The sequence below is a fragment of the Pocillopora verrucosa genome, chromosome 3 (genome assembly GCF_036669915.1).
Source record: "Pocillopora verrucosa isolate sample1 chromosome 3, ASM3666991v2, whole genome shotgun sequence".
In the NCBI taxonomy this organism is placed as follows: Eukaryota; Metazoa; Cnidaria; class Anthozoa; order Scleractinia; family Pocilloporidae; genus Pocillopora; species Pocillopora verrucosa.
In genome coordinates, this window is record NC_089314.1 from 9,811,739 (window position 1) to 9,827,670 (window position 15,932).

Consider the following 15,932-nt stretch of genomic DNA (forward strand, 5'->3'; position numbering starts at 1 on the left):
AATCTTCCGAACTCCTCCCCCCACTCACCCCAGGTTGTATACAATGACCGGTCTCTAAACTGGGGATACACATTCAAGACGACTGCGTCAATGAATGTTTGGCATGTAAAACGATGGATGGTTGGCATGTGCACCCCAATTTTTCTTTTCCATTTGTTTCAATTCCGTCTTCCAGAGGACTTTGTGATAGAATGCTAACTGACACTTGACATCAAAAACTTTGCCATAACAACTGAAAAAATCATGGGACTGAGGATTGCGACAATGTCTGTTACGTAAACAAACTATTAATGTTTCAAATTTGTTTATAACATTTTGCCTAATTTGTCTCATCTCCTCCTTCCTCGCCTTCTTTGTCTACGATTCAGAGGAGGTGGTCTGTTTGCGAGAGCAACAATTTGCTTCTGAAGCTCGACAATTTGTTCATTTTTTTTTTCCATTGACTGCCGCATCTGCTCCATTGACTCCTTTAAGGTTTGATTCTGCTGGACAATTGCCTCTCGATCCTTTCGCAGCTCCTCCATGTTTGCTGTCAATATATTGTGCATTTGCTCCCTTTGGGCTTCCATGTCTGCTTTAAACTGCTCTTCCAAGCGTTTCCTGTCTTCCTCTTGCTTAGCTTTCAGAATTTCCATCTGGAACACAAAACAAAGTTCGATAATTGACATCTAAAACATTTTTAAGCTTATGTCCACTCAATCTTTCAATTGAACTGGAGCATAGGAGAAAATGGCAATTAATCAGACTTAGGTGGGCGGTGGAATAGGAACATCGGTAGAATGGTATTAGTATCGCACAAACATGGAAGTAACCCACGAAAAAGTGATCATGGATGATGTGCTAACACTTTGTATGTTACCTTCAAGTAACACCCGTGTAAAGTAAAGAAACAAAGCAAAGACAGCAAAAAACAACAGCAACAACGGCAACAAACAAAATCACCCAATAAACCAAAAAGCAAACGAAAAAAAAAAAAACAGATACGAGGAAACCCACCTCTTTTTCTTTTGCACGCCTCTCCTCTTCCAACCGAGCATTCTCTTCCTAGAGTTCAATCATAAATCGTTTCGCATCATTGATATAGGTTGCAATCGGTATTTCAATGAGAACCAACTTTTGCCGCAAATGCAGTGGGATTTGCAGCATATTCCATAAACCATGTTTTTACCATTACTATTAAAATTTTTGTAATCACCAATCGTCATCATTATTATTACTAATTTTTACATAATATACATAATCTGCACAATAAAGTAAAATTTCAGACGATAAATTGTGCTTTAAAAGCTTTATATAATTTTAAAACTGAGGTAAGAACATACAGCAAGAAAAACACGACGCCTCCGACAAAGGCATGATACCAAATCCTGCTTTTGTTTTTCCAATGTTGGCGCTTGAGGCAAGTTTGTACAATTACCATTAAGCTGCTCTACTGTAACTCCACGCTCGACAAATGTTTACCCTCAAAATTTTTTGACACAAGCGTAAGAAAACAAATTTAGGGAGACTGATTGAAATAAAAGACATAATCAGGTAACACGTAGGTATGTGCGTGGGCAATAGTATCTCTTTCGCTAATTATTAAAAGTGTCACCTCTATTCGTTGTCTCTCCTGCTCCTGACGAGCCTTTTCTTGTCTTTCGAAAGCCAAAGACTCGTCGAAGTCTTTCAGCTGTTGTAGATACGCCGTGTGTTTCTTCATCTCTGCCTGCATTTCCTACAATGCCCAAATAAGAGTTTAGAAGACTTATTTGGCTTCACGAATAAACATAGGGATTTGTAGGGATATGTCCTATAACTTAAATCCGATTATTCGTTTTGCCGATGGTTTGCCCACTACTTTGCTTATATCTTGCTCGACTGCACTGGACTGATTTGAACGTTTTCAACTGATCAAAACAAATCCCACATACACCTACCGGATGAAACTCGTAAAACACTTGAGCGCAAATGTCCTTGGCTCCCTTTGCGTCACGTTTAAATCCCTGTTCAATTGCTGAGTAGCCACCAATGATCCGAGCAAAGCTCACTGATGCTCCATCCTTGCCGCTTACCTCCCTCAGAATGGGGTCCAAGTGTTCTTTTTTCAAGGCCCTCAGTTGCAGTCGTACCATGAGCTCATCCAAATACTTCTCGCTACTCGGGGCGGAAACTCCAACAGTTTCTTCCTGAAAAATCCTCATGCTTTCTCCAATAGCTCTTTCCTGAACCTGACGAATGTTATCGCTGTCCCAAGGCAGTAAACCATCCAGCTCTGACGTCATTACACTTTCATACACCTTTAAGGCGGCAAATTTCGCCTCAGTGCACTTAGTGTGCACAAAGGTCTCCCACGCACTCTGCACACTGGGTACTGTGCCAGGAGTGTTCAAGGCAGAAACGTAAATATTAACGAGAGCTGCCAGAGCTATGATTATAAAAAGATAAAAAATTAATTTCAGTGAAAAATTATATTAAATTCATTGCGTAGTCAAGATCAAAGGGAAAAATAATTTACGGTCACTAAATATCTTTGACGGGTATGACAAAGGCGGGCTTTCCATCTCAAATTTCGTCTCTTTTGTACAAATTCTACAAAGTTATAAAACGTTATAAGCTTAGATTTTATGGCATTTATGAAAAACGCAAATTTTTGAGCTGTACTCTAAAGATTCACACTCAGAGCTATTTTTTATAATCAGAAACTCTGGACATCTGCCCCAAAAAAGCTGTCTGCATCTATGATCAATTTTTCTGATGACTATTTTCCATATAAGGCAAAGTCACAAAATAAACGGAAAAAAGGTGTCCTTGCTTGACATGAATGACTCTGAAGGAAATGATCCCAATTCAATTCCCAAGGCCTTTTCGTTGAAAATAAGTTATGAAGGATCTGATTTTCATTTCATCCTGGATTTTCAACTGGGCCGTGAGAGGTCATACTGTGCACTGCGTCCATTCCCTTGATGCCATATACTCATTAGAAAGTTTCAATTTAGTTTGCCTGAATTAAGTAGATTCAGGGCGCAGGAGGGGGGGGAGGAGGAGGGAGGGTAAGGGGGAGAGGGCTGAGGAATCCACCTACCTTCACCAGTTACGTATTCTCCATCGTTAAAACTACGCTTAGGTGATAGCTTAGACCTAAGTAGTGCATTGAACTCCTGAACTCCTCGGACAAATGACTTGTTCACGTCTTGCTGCACCTCGTCTCTGTTAAGGTTCAACACCACTTCCGGGTCTGATGAAGGCGGAGGAAGCTTGAAAGCGTCAAACCCAGGAAAGAAGTTCAAGATACTCTCTGCCACTTGATTTGATTGGTCGTCTTTTGAAGTTGGATCGGACAAGAAAACCTAGATGCAACAAAACTAACGTCAATTGAATTGCTTCCGTATTGAAAGATGACAGCCGTACTTCAGAACTGAAAAGCAACTCTTCGTAATGAGCACTGTAGCTCGTGAGCGTGTGTTTTTCCTTCCTCTCTCTACTGTTCAATCTGTTAAAACAATGAAACTCATGCCAACGATCCTGAGTTTTCCTTAATGGCATTATCCAATAAAAGTACTGTACAGTAAAAGTGGAATTCATGCCTCAATGACATAACACTTATTAATAAGTTACCTCGAACAAATTGGCATAAAGTTATCCTTGAAAACAAACTTTATAAACCCACCCTTGTCAGGAAGTAATCCTTGATGCTGTGACAGTCCTTTGGAAGAGACACCACAACATCTCTTAACAGCCAGACGAAGAAGGGAAATGTTTTATGAAATTGATTTGCATCAGCTTGCAGACTTTCTCCACCAAGTGGATCACTTATTTGTGCTGACGAACGAAGCTGAATTCGCTGAGAAAGTTTCACGAAGAAGCTGTGATCAATGTTAAGGATTCGCGAAAAAATGATAGAAGAAATCATCTGACTTGCATTTTAAATAGGTAGACAATACAAAGCTACCCCTCCCATATTGAAATCCAGATCTGTTAGATATCTATGCTCTTCACTGCGACGATGTCAGTGGTTCACAGTGCCTAGCTGATCTCGTGTAACAGTAATTTCTCTCTCTTTTTTTTACACTACATTTTCGTAATTCACGCACTTCGCTCGATTTGTCTCCCGAGACATTGTTGCAGGAGGTCAGAAGATCTCTTCGTAACCAATTTGATTTTCAGGACGTCATTTACAGTGACTTAGAATTGCTATTTAAATCATACAAAGAAAACACTTTTAATAGCTAGCTCGATATGAAAAGTGGGCCGTAAAAAGTGGTAGAAGATTTAATTATAATATAGAAATTATCCGTGTTGGCACCAACGTGGCAAAGAAAAAATATTTTTCTACCTTGAGAAAAATAATTTCATCCATTTCGTTTTCTCTTTCAAATGCTTCTTATTCGACGACTGAGCTTAAAATCTTTCGTCTTTGACATAAAAAAAAACATCTGACTTCCTCGACCTTCTGACGTAGTCAATATTTCATTTTCCGTAGAAACTCAATCAAGATGCCTTTATCTAGTCATCTGCAATACTGAAACTGAACTAAGAGTGAAAGGAGGTCATTACTCCAGATAAACATCTATTCTAAGGCTCACAAAGCAAAACCTCTGATTAAGGATACTCTAGTCCGTCAAGATCAGTTCTGGTCGGTACACCAGCAGAGTTGTAAATCAGTACCGAAGCCAGAAGGATGGTCAGTGTAAAAATACAGTGATCGTCCGATCCATCACTTGACACGGCGTCTATGCCTTCAGAGTCAAGCAAAACCACTGTGAACTCCTTTCCATTGGAGTCCTTTTCAGAAAAGAAAAAGAAAAACAAAAATAGAACGATACCGGAAATGGAAGAAAAATGTACCCGAATTTGTTTCCTTTAGCTTCCAGAAATGGAAGAATATTGTCGTTTATTACCTTATATATCTGAAACTAGATGAAATCATAATTACATTACATCATAAAGAATTGAACTAAATGTTTAATTTTCAGATGAAAATAGTTGGCAGAAAAATTGTAGTAGATCAAACAAAATAGTGACGAAAGAACGGACTCTGACTTAAATTCACCTCAACAATCGAATGCTATTTATTGAAACAGCCAAATTTCAGAAGACTGTAAAGAAAAACCATCATAAGTTTTGCAGGTTGTGGTGTATATCTAAAACCCAGGAACAGATGTAGACTATGTTTCTGTCAGGTCCACTCTTGCCGGCTGTGCAGGTTTGTGTCCTGACTTTCTAAATTTTCAGGCTAAAAATTTCCTGCATATCTTTCTTTGCCCCTTAATCTATTTTTCCGATTGAATCGGTAGTTAAAGAGTTTGGGTATTTTTCGTCACCGAATCTGTTGTTCTAAAATACCTTAAACTTATCTGGAACAATCCACATCCAGATTCCCATGGTTTCCGGATCCAGAAAATGTCCAAGAGGAAACACTTCTCCCTGATCGAATGATTTACTCAAGATGTACGATTTTCCTTTGCGACAAGGACCAGCGATGGAAACCACGCATACTGGACCTGAAGAAGTAAAAGAACAGGTATTGTTGACCCTGACCCAAGTTTATTAACGAGAGACAACGATAAGAGAATACTATGACCTGCATCTAATTTCTCCTTACAATATCATCCCCGAATTACACATTAAGGTCCCGAGAATAAAGGAAATGATCACTTACTAAAGAAGCTCTTGATGTTTAAACAAATTCTCCTTGTCAACACCTTAGGAAATGTCTTAGGAACAGTATGGAGAATACTGAGACTAATTTAAATCGGAAATATCTAAAGCGTTTTATATTTCTTTTTTTATACTTGGTCTGGTTCGTTTCATTTTCTTCTTTTGTTTTCTTTGTTTTTCTCTTGTTGTTAAGTAGTCATCCTCGATGTGTCAATCATCTTCTCAAAAGTCATGCAGTATTCTATTTAACAGATAGATTCCAAGTTGCCGCGCGTCTGTTCAGTAATAGATTACAGATGACGTCAAAATGTGTAAGAACAAAAAAGTGGCACACGAGGCGCAGCCGAGTGTGTCACTGATGTTCTTTCCACATTTGGACGTCCTCTGTGATCTCTTACTGAACAGACGCACGGCAACTTGGAATCTATTTTTTTGTATAATAAAGAATTAAAATATACGGAAAAAGAGTTTTAATGATGACGTCATCTATACGTCTGTCCTCCAATAGATCATAAGTGAGAACCAATCAGAATGCGTACATAACTGAGCTTATTATACAATGAATGATAAACTCTACCTTTGATGCTCTTGAGCCTCTCTATGGCTGCGTCAATAACACAAAGGCTTTCTCTGGGGCCAGCGCTCTTGCTGTACTCCCCTGTCTGTGCGTCCCATTTGCAGTTGTTTGGAAGACAAAGGGGAACTGCACGTTGTTCAGACATTGTGGTTTTAAAAGAAGGTGGACTTTAAACTTCTCTGCAAAGGAACATGTTAAGTTTGGTGAGAAAATGGACGAGTGGGAAATGTCTATGATAATGATGATCATGAAAAAAGTACGCGCTTCGGATCGGCTGAAAACGAGTGCATTCTTATGCACTTTTTTCTTGGGGGGGGGGGGGCTGGGGGATTTTGGTGTTTTTTCCAAAAGAAAGTGTTGGCCCTCCCTCATGTTTTGATTAAAAAACTCCTGACCCCCCCCCCCCCCACTTTTAGGTGACTGACAAAAGTGTGACCCTCCCCTCACTACCACATGGTATGCTCCATGCCATAGAAACCTCAGAACATTTTTCGACATTTTGCTTGTAAACGCAAAATGTTTGAATATGAATAAATCTCGATATTGAATATGTGCGCGCTGAAACAAGAAACACTACCACAGACGCTGACATGCAGTCAGTAACTGAAGCAAGCGATTGTAGTTTTAGAAGGTATGAAGGGCTGCGTTTGCGTTCTTTGAAGCAGCAGGTTACATCTGCAAACGAAAATTGGGGCGGAGAAATGGAAGACAATGACAGAGATTTGGGAGTCAGTGTTTATGAGAAGGCAAACACTCTCTTAGAGAACATTGAGAAAGCCAAATCTGAAATGTGGAAAGTCAAAAGCAAAGAATTTGAAAATACACTTAAACCTGTGGTAATGCAATGTCATGACATTTTGAGGCACATTGCTTATTTTCAACTGCCACCTGTGTATCCCTGGATACTGGAACTCACTGACACCGGTCCTGGAGTTGGCGTATCAAGTGCCGAATGTAGGTGGCGTTTACTTGAAAAGGCAAGAATCCATAACAGCGACAAAGTGCTTGGAATCCACCGAGCAAGAGAGGATTCGGGCCAAAACGAAGCGGAAAGGCTCAATGCTTGCATAGGAGACGCTCTATGTGATGGAGGAAGCCTCAAGTGGCAGATCTACAAGCCGCTTCATGGTTTGTCTGTGGATGAGATTAGTTCTCCTACAAATTCAGAGCTTGAAACCCAGAGGAAAGCAAACACGGAAAAAAATGCTTGGGCTGTAGCAGAAAAAGTAGTTCGTCGTGTTGATGATGCTCCGGCACCACGGGGATACATGTCAGCAATGATGGTGGATAAGCCAAAGGAAATGATTTTCTATAACCGCGATTTTATGAAGCAGTATCACGATGCTCAGAACAATAAGAAAAACATTGTTCCAGGTCATGGATATTTTGCTAAACTAGTTTCATTTGAAGAGGCGCACTGCGAGAAAGGGGAACTGTACATGGAGTACAGAAAAATGTCTTGTCAAGAGAAAAACGGCGAGCTATGCGAATACTGTCGAGCAACTGATTTTCTAAGTCCCACTTTCGCTACACCTACTGCACGACCTTATCCCGATTACAGCAAACTTCCTGACTTTCACTACCTACCAGGTACGAAAACACCAACGACTGGCCGCAAACCTGATGATTATCAGCCTAGAGCTCAAATAAAACAGATGTTTCAAGAGGGTACGCTCAAAGCCGGGGATAAAAATGCGATCAAAGATTTTTCTGAAAAATATATTGTTTCAGAAAAGCTAGTTGCAGACTATATTGATCATCTGACTGACATTGAACTAAGAAAAGATAAGCGGAGAACAGAGAATGACAGAAAGTGTACAGCAAGAAAGCAACAGGAATACAATGACATTGACTGGCAAGATCTTTGTCACAAAAACCAATTGTCAACCCTAAGGGTAGGTGAACTTGAACTGTATATTAATCATCGCAATATTCTATTTAAAGGGAAGAAAGATGAGAAACTGAGGGTTGTGAAGGCTCATATTGGCAGTAAGATTTTGACTTCAATTGTGCAGGAAAAACAGACAAACATTCCGCTAGCCTCAGACTCAAATCCAGAGTCTGACAGTGACAGTGACAGCGACAGGGTAGAGGGCATTGTCTGATCTTCTAGTAACTCTTCAGAGCTTAATGACTCAGGAGATCAGGCAGCGGATAGACAACAGCTGGAACAAGAAACCATACTCGAGTCAAGTACGTCACGATACGGACGGAAAAGGACACGAGTACTCCGAGAAAATTATGTGCCATGGAATAATAAACATGTAGACACCCAGTAACCTTGTAAAACTAGTACCTGCACCGAATTAAAAGAAACAAGTTGAAAAGAAAAAACTTAGTCTGTTAAAGAAAAATGGAAAATAACATCATAAAAATCCCCATTAAAAATTCTGGAAAAGGTGTGACCCTCCCCTTGAATAGCTGAAAAAGAGGGTATGGCCCTCCCCTTTGGTGCTCATTTTCACTGATGACCCTCCCCTCTGAGGCCCCAACCCTCCCCTCTGAGGCCCCAGCCCTCCACCCCCCAAGAAAAAACGTACCTTCCCTAACATAACTAACGTATCGAAGATAAAATAATAAAAATGAAGGAACTATCGCTTACATTGCAATAACGACCGTAACATGGAGGTGTCAAATATAATCGGCAGATTATTCCAGAGGTTGACTGATCTATTCAAATCCTCTTTGACGGTTGCCATTCTCTCATTAACTCAAGTCGGGCATTTTAATAGCTTCGTGCACTGTAGATGCCTTGAATTTGTCTCTCTTAAGTTACCCTTTCTGATCAGCGTGAGTTTTCAACAATCTCGCCTTCTAAACAGAGATTGTACTGTACACTTTACAGAGCGTTGTTTAAATTCTTCGCGTTTGTGTTTAGACTTGTTTTTAAGCAAAAATTGTTCCGGATATTCATGAATAAACATTCGTACCAGGACTGATCGTGGGAAAATTTCAGCGCCTTTTGTTTTGCTGACGGTCGGGTCACGTTATAAGTGAACCCCATCGAGTTCGAATCATGTCATGACAATGCATGGGCACGTGCGGAAATAAACACTCATTGTGGCAGTGGAACGTTTATTAGCATTGTCATGCGCGAGCTCTTTTCGGCGGGTCAGCCAATGAGCTTCGACTGTTCCCACGGACACGGTTTAGAAATTACAATGGTTTGTCTGTTTTTGCTTCATGAAGTTTTAATAAGAATCATACGATCATACTGATCATAACGAAGGCTGGACAATCATTCATAAGCCGTTCTTTAACTTGGACGATACCTTCAAGTTAAAAAACTTTTTTCGGAGATATGGAGCTAATCAAGCGCGATTCCGAGCATACAAAGAAAAACTAACTAAACGATTTAGTAACCATATAGGCCATTTGATAGGTGATAAAGTGGGACTTAACTGAAACGAATAACAATAGAAAAAGCCAGAGAACTAAGCCTGAGAACAAGGAATCGATTACTTATTTGGTTTGCAAACCCTGAATTTGACTCGATAGAATAGATGAGTAACAGTGTAGAGAGAAACTAGGGCCCAGTGCCGAGTAGAAGTTGACGCAGTATAATCTATACTTGAACTGAACTAACCGGGTAAAACCTCGTAAATATATCTAATCAAAGAACACGCAAGCCAAGCCTGCCCTCGTGAATATATCTAATCAAGGAACATGCAAGCCAAGCCTAGCGATAATGACTATTTCCTGGCAGCTGACGACTGGTCAACCACGGCAGATTAAATAAGTAAGGCCTTGTTTGAAAGTGACAATTACTTGATAACATCTATGGTATAGTAAGTTCCTGCGACAAGAACCGAGTTAACATCACGCTACAAAACCAACATTTGTTAAACAACGAGTAACAATCTTAGTAAGGAGCGACTCCTAAGAGCAGTACAATACTTGTCGTTAATAAAATTAATTTAGCCCACCACAGTCTATATCCTAGCTCACCACTGACACAACCTCACTGCTGTCTCCCAATTTCCTTGAAATGAGCAATCTTCCGCGGTAACTCTCTGGGTATAACTTTCAAAACAGTCGTCGCTCTGACAATAACAACTACTACTACTACATAAGTGAGTCTTTCTACATTTTTTCACAAACTGTTCTGAAACATTCCAGAAGCTTTACATCAGTACTATTTTAACAGTATTACATAACAAGTGCATGACTTGATGAAATGTTCTGGAAAGTTCTATGGTATGCAAGTCAGCATGACTCAGCAGTCTGGAGATTTCTAGAAGCTTATATTTACAACAGTCACTCATATCAATACTAAGCTTTGCGTGACAGATCTTTTCGGCCTGATCAATGTATAAACATCTCTAATGTTTTGGTTTCTCGAAAGTTTTTCAGATTTTGGGAATTTTGAATCTACTGGATTTCTCTAGAGGATAATAGGTAACCGAATACAATTTTATTTTGTGCCAGATTTGAAATTTCCGTTTGCGATCGATCCATTTAAAGCGTTCTTTTTGAAGTACATCTGAGACTTACATCTGTCTTGAAGAAAAGTTTTCGTTAAGAATTCGAAGTAAATAATTTCAGTTCCTTCGAGTCATCTGTGATGTTGGAGCAAGGTTAAGTTTATTGATAGTGACCCCCACGAGTACACACGTACGGTCAAAGAGGCTACCATTTAAGACTTCATCCCAACAACATCAATAGGAATAGTGGAATCGAAATTCCGAAGCTTGGATACCCACAATCAAACAACCTAACACCCGATCAAAGGGGACCTACGCGGGAACACCATCTAACAATCGGAATAATAGCGAGGATCGAAATGCACCGATAGCAACGAACGAACGTGCTGCAAGTAGCGACACGTAAACGATCAGCCTCGTCGCCTGGTGAAGACTAGCACTGTTGCAGTCGAAACGTCGCGATCAACATCAAAAGTGACTCCATCGTGAGACAAACGAATGAAGTTCATATCCTATCTGTAATGTTTTTCATGAGATTTATATCCTCCTGAAAGTGGTCTGTGCTCGCATTTTACATCTGTAATTTACTAACCAAAGAAACAGTATAAATCTAAATGATTGCAGGACAGGTGTACTTGCAAACGCCGTTGTAGTGTTTATGTACCTCATATTGATTTTCACTTCGCCACTCATTTGCACTTGTCACAGTTAGAGAAAGGTATTCTTTGCGAGTCGAGTAAGATTTTAAAGCAACTTTGACCTTATTAAACCTTGGGTAACTCCTTTGTATTACGTTTTACTCTAACACACTTTGCGGAAGCATTAAGGTTTAACAAGCAAGCCACATAGGTGAGCCTCAACATACCTCAATTTACTCGTCTATACAGCAGCGAATCAAACGACACGCTTCGGGAGTTTCTTGCGGTAAAATGAATCCAAAAGTGTTGTCCTTTGAAACAATGATGAGATGGCATTCACCTTCTTATTCCATGCATGCGCAGTACTGCTTTATCAAAGGGTGTTTCCCCGAAAGGTAATTGACTCCCCGAAATACCTGAGGACATATTACAATAGCTAAAAATAGCAGATGTTAATGCCACTATCATGCACTGGTGGCCTGATCACTTTTCTATGAAGATCCAAAGGCCAAAACGGAAAACTTTCGTTTTCGAATAAAGCTCCAACTATTTCAACGTAAGCAGGCTTAAGCCAAGTGACAGGTAAGCTGTTTCATTTGAGGATTTATCTGTGCAATTGCGAGTAATTTGCTTTAAAAATATGCATCAAATATTTCAAATCAGAGCTCTTAGATCGTGACTTTGAATTAAGCTTAAAAATATCCGTTTTTTTAGACATGCAATAATGTTAGTAACTGATGCAGCTTGTAACAAATTCAGGGTTGGGGTTTTAAAGGGAGATAAATATCACCGTTTAATGTAATCTTCTTAATTTCTTTTGCGTAGTGGTTATGGTCATATCCCGCTATTCCGTTTTGCATAAACATTACTGAGAATTCGTTCATTTCACATGGACCAGACTTTCTGCTTCAATTTACCCCGAACTCAAGGAGAAAGTTCATCACCTAAACGTTTCCTGGATAAGAGGAATCAATTTGTCTCATAAATATTTGCTTTTCCATCCGTTGTAACCTTTCTGAGAAAATCATTTCTGACTTGCGGCAACTCCAACGCGTTTGACGGCACTAAGAATGACGCCATCTATAAGAGGAGCTAGACATTCAAGCCGAAGAAGATGAGATGGATGAAGAATTTGATGCGGGAAGCGAAGATGGGCCATAAGCCTCGAACGTGTAGTTCACAACAAAAAAAAAAAGGCTTCTTTAGGAGCCACCACATATTAAAAGGTAATGACCAATAAATTTTGCTTTTTTGTCTTTGTGTTTTGCTCGGCTTTTTTGTTAAGGTTAATAAACTCTCAGCTATAAGCCGAAACCCCCTACGAGTCAGATTTTAATTCAAATTAGGTTAAACTTGAGTTAAAATAGCTCGGCTTATAGCCGATAAACTATGGTAGGTACAGTCATGTAGTTCTTTGTACCCAGATCGTCCTCTTAAAGTGATAAATCTCCTTTGAAAAGGCTGTAATGGAGAATTCCTATCGCCCAGTTGAAGTCGTCAGGGTACTGATGGCTCACAATGTATTTGTTGTTGTTGTTGTTGGTTTGTGTTCTTTTTTTAGCACTGTTTCTAAATCGCTGTTGGATATTTTGCTCTTGTGGGTAGATTTATCATAATTTACCCTGTTTATGGCAAATTCACACAGTGATTAAATCGAAAATCGGGGCAAAGATGGCTGTGGCAAGTCAGAAGGATACAATCCACTTAAAGGATGAATTTCACTGAATTTACCCCGTTTTTCTATAGAATTCACTGATTAAGTGGAAAATCGGAGTAAAGATGGCTTCGGCAAGTCAATGGGATATATTCCGCTTAAAGGATGAATTTCATAGCATTTACCCGGTTTGAAATTCTCAAAATTTCAGCGAGGAAATCTTTACGATCTTCTTACACTTTTTCCTTGCTTCTCTCCTTTAGTTAGGAAGTGACACGCAGAAGATCACAACACACTTTGATTGGAAGAAATAAAACCGCATTCTACTGGTTATTAGGTGTGAGGACATAACTACAACGGAAGACACAACTACAACGCTACAGACATACGAAGTTCTGTTTTTGGAGCCTGGGAATTACTCGGCCCAGGCTATTCTGGATTTCACGCTTTGCGATGGTTTTTAGGGATCCACCGGAGGATTGGTACCCATGAGGTTCTCTTTTCACATGTAACTTTAGCATAGCAACCAAGATAAGTAGAGTGTTTTGCTAGTTTTTAAAGAATCGAGGCAAAGCTGTTGTTCTCCAGCAAGGCTAATATGTGGAAATTTCGCTCTCAAGGTCTTGCCGTTCTTTGAATGAATGAAATAATAAAATCACTTCCACGTCTTTTTCTCTTTTTTTCTTAAGGTGACATTCAAGGCCATAAGTAGGAGACTGGTATCCTTGGAGAAATTGACCATGATTTTATTAAAACACCGCTTCAAAGTGGAAAGCCGATCGAGTTTTACGTCGAACAGTGCAATAAAACAAAAGGTAATGATATGAATGAGTTTTACCAAGAAAATAATTTGCTTACTGTAACTTTTTTATACAACGCAAACGCAATATTTTCAGAACTGAAATAATCATTAATCCGAACATCAGTATGCATATTCTTCATATTGTTCTCACACATTTTCTAAGGTGCTGACAAGGAGAATTTGTTTAACAATCAAGAGCTGCGTTAGTTGGTGATTATTTCCTCTAACATTAGTATGCATATTCTCCACACTATTCTCCATACATTTCCTGTTAAAGGTGCTGACAGAGAGAATTTGTTCAACAATCAAGAGCTTCTTTAGTTGCGGATCTTTTCCTCTCTTCTCGTAACCTTCATTTCTTGATTCAAGGGTGATATTGTTGGGAGAAATTAGATGCTAGTCACTCTTGGGATCTCGAGCATTCAGGTGGAAATGAAAAGTCTGCACTCTGATGCTCCATCAGCGAGCCACAGTATACTGTAAATTTAGATAGGCCGTTACTTTAACGTACTATGTACAGGTTTCTTCGAGAACATCCAGCCGTTTCTGAGTCAATCAAGTAAAGAAAGTTTCTCACGACGTGTGCTATCCAATAACACATGCATGATACGTAAACTGTCCAATTACACAGTCCAATTATAAGCCTGACGCCTATACTTTCCCACTAGAGCTCAAATCGGGCTGGTGATTGCCAATCATGTTCAAGAATTTTGTAATGGTTTTGATTAGCCAATGTAGATTTAAATTAGAAACAAATTATCAAATTTTGTCAAGCCATTTTTGTCAGCAAATCTCTCTGTTGGTAAGATTTTTTTAATTAATTAACGTTTCCATCAAAGATTTTTGTTCTTTTCATATTCTTTTGAAGTTTTATCTCTTGGTTTTATACAACATTAAAAGGAAAGACGCGAGCGCTCATTGTGGATCTTTGCAGGTCTCCTGGAAAGGAAGCGATGATAAAGAAGTCAATCAGAATATTCTTCATGAGGAGATCCAAAAAGTCTTGGACTGCCCCAACATGGGAGGGAATCAAAGCGTTTTTCTTTTTTAACGTCCGTATACATTACTCACTATCGCTGAACTTTACAGCTTACCAAATGCTGATCGATAGCATTATCGACATACTAAGGAGGTCCACTGGTAATGAGAATGAAAACACGTTGAGTAGCCGGGCACTTTCCATTTGGTGAAATAACGCGGCTATAGCGCGGAGCGTTTTGAAGACTCTTTCCTGCAAGTGAACTATACCGAAAGGAGATTCTATACCAATCAAGTAATAATACAAGTTGAAATATTATATTCCTTCATCGCAAACATGATCAATTCTCTTTTGCTGACCAGTGAAAGGACGTATTAGGACGCGCGCGGGTCAAGCAAATGTACTGAGAAACACTCATCAGAAAACTTTGTAACGTACGGAGACCAGTCTTCGCAATCTTCATTTATCCAGGGGGGGCGACTTGATGGGGATCAGTAGTCGTCAACATAGTATAAAAGGGGAGGGGGGTACCACAGAAAATTGATTGTCAATTAAGTGACAATGAGAGGGAAATCATAAGAATATTTTAAAACCCGTCTGGGGGATATCAGGTAAATTTTTACCGCGACACCGTGACCAAAATCTTCCGAACTCCTCCCCCCACTCACCCCAGGTTGTATACAATGACCGGTCTCTAAACTGGGGATACGCATTCAAGACGACTGCGTCAGTGAACGGTTTGTCATGTAAAACGATGGATGGTTGGTATGTGCACCCCAATTTTTTTTTACATTTGTTTCAATTCCGTCTTCCAGAGGATTTGTGATAGAATGCTAACTGACACTTGACATCAAAAACTTTGTCATAACAACTGAAAAAATCATGGGAATGAGGATTGCGACAATGTCTGTTACGTAAACAAACTATTAATGTTTCAAATTTGTTTATAACATTTTGCCTAATTTGTCTCATCTCTTCCTTGCTTGCCTACTTTGTCTACGATTCAGAGGAATCAGCTGTTCCATACTTATGCTACAGACGCTATGTGTAAGGCAGGAATCCCTGTTCTTGATATTTACCCGTTGACCACTGCTTGGCCTGAAGGCACCCGTGATTCCATGCACTACATTGATAAACCATTGGAGCCTGCAGTTAGAGCTTTGGAGCGATTTCTTACTGAAGTATCACTGAGATGACGGAGTTCTTCGGTGATGCCTT

At 39.6% G+C, this 15,932-nt stretch overlaps 1 protein-coding gene across 4 annotated transcripts; it reads right to left on the bottom strand.

Annotated features, from left to right (window-relative positions):
* Window positions 1-256: 256 nt before the first annotated feature.
* On the bottom strand, window positions 257-11,634 carry LOC131772070 (guanylate-binding protein 7-like). Of its 4 annotated transcripts, none has more exons than XM_066163890.1 (10): window positions 11,507-11,634; window positions 6,218-6,396; window positions 5,326-5,483; window positions 4,592-4,764; window positions 3,650-3,845; window positions 3,065-3,329; window positions 1,920-2,407; window positions 1,595-1,717; window positions 997-1,044; window positions 257-635 (listed from the first exon to the last, which is right to left on the bottom strand). In XM_066163890.1, exons 2-10 carry the CDS (start codon window positions 6,360-6,362, stop codon window positions 330-332), a joined length of 1,902 nt encoding a protein of 633 aa, XP_066019987.1. In that variant the 5' UTR covers window positions 6,363-6,396; window positions 11,507-11,634; the 3' UTR covers window positions 257-329. The 4 variants fall into 4 exon arrangements, with proteins under 4 accessions (XP_066019987.1, XP_066019989.1, XP_066019988.1 ...); XM_066163892.1 differs by lacking the exon at window positions 11,507-11,634 and adding an exon at window positions 10,166-10,330; XM_066163891.1 differs by lacking the exon at window positions 11,507-11,634 and adding an exon at window positions 10,144-10,330.
* Between the last annotated feature and the right edge of the window lie 4,298 nt (window positions 11,635-15,932).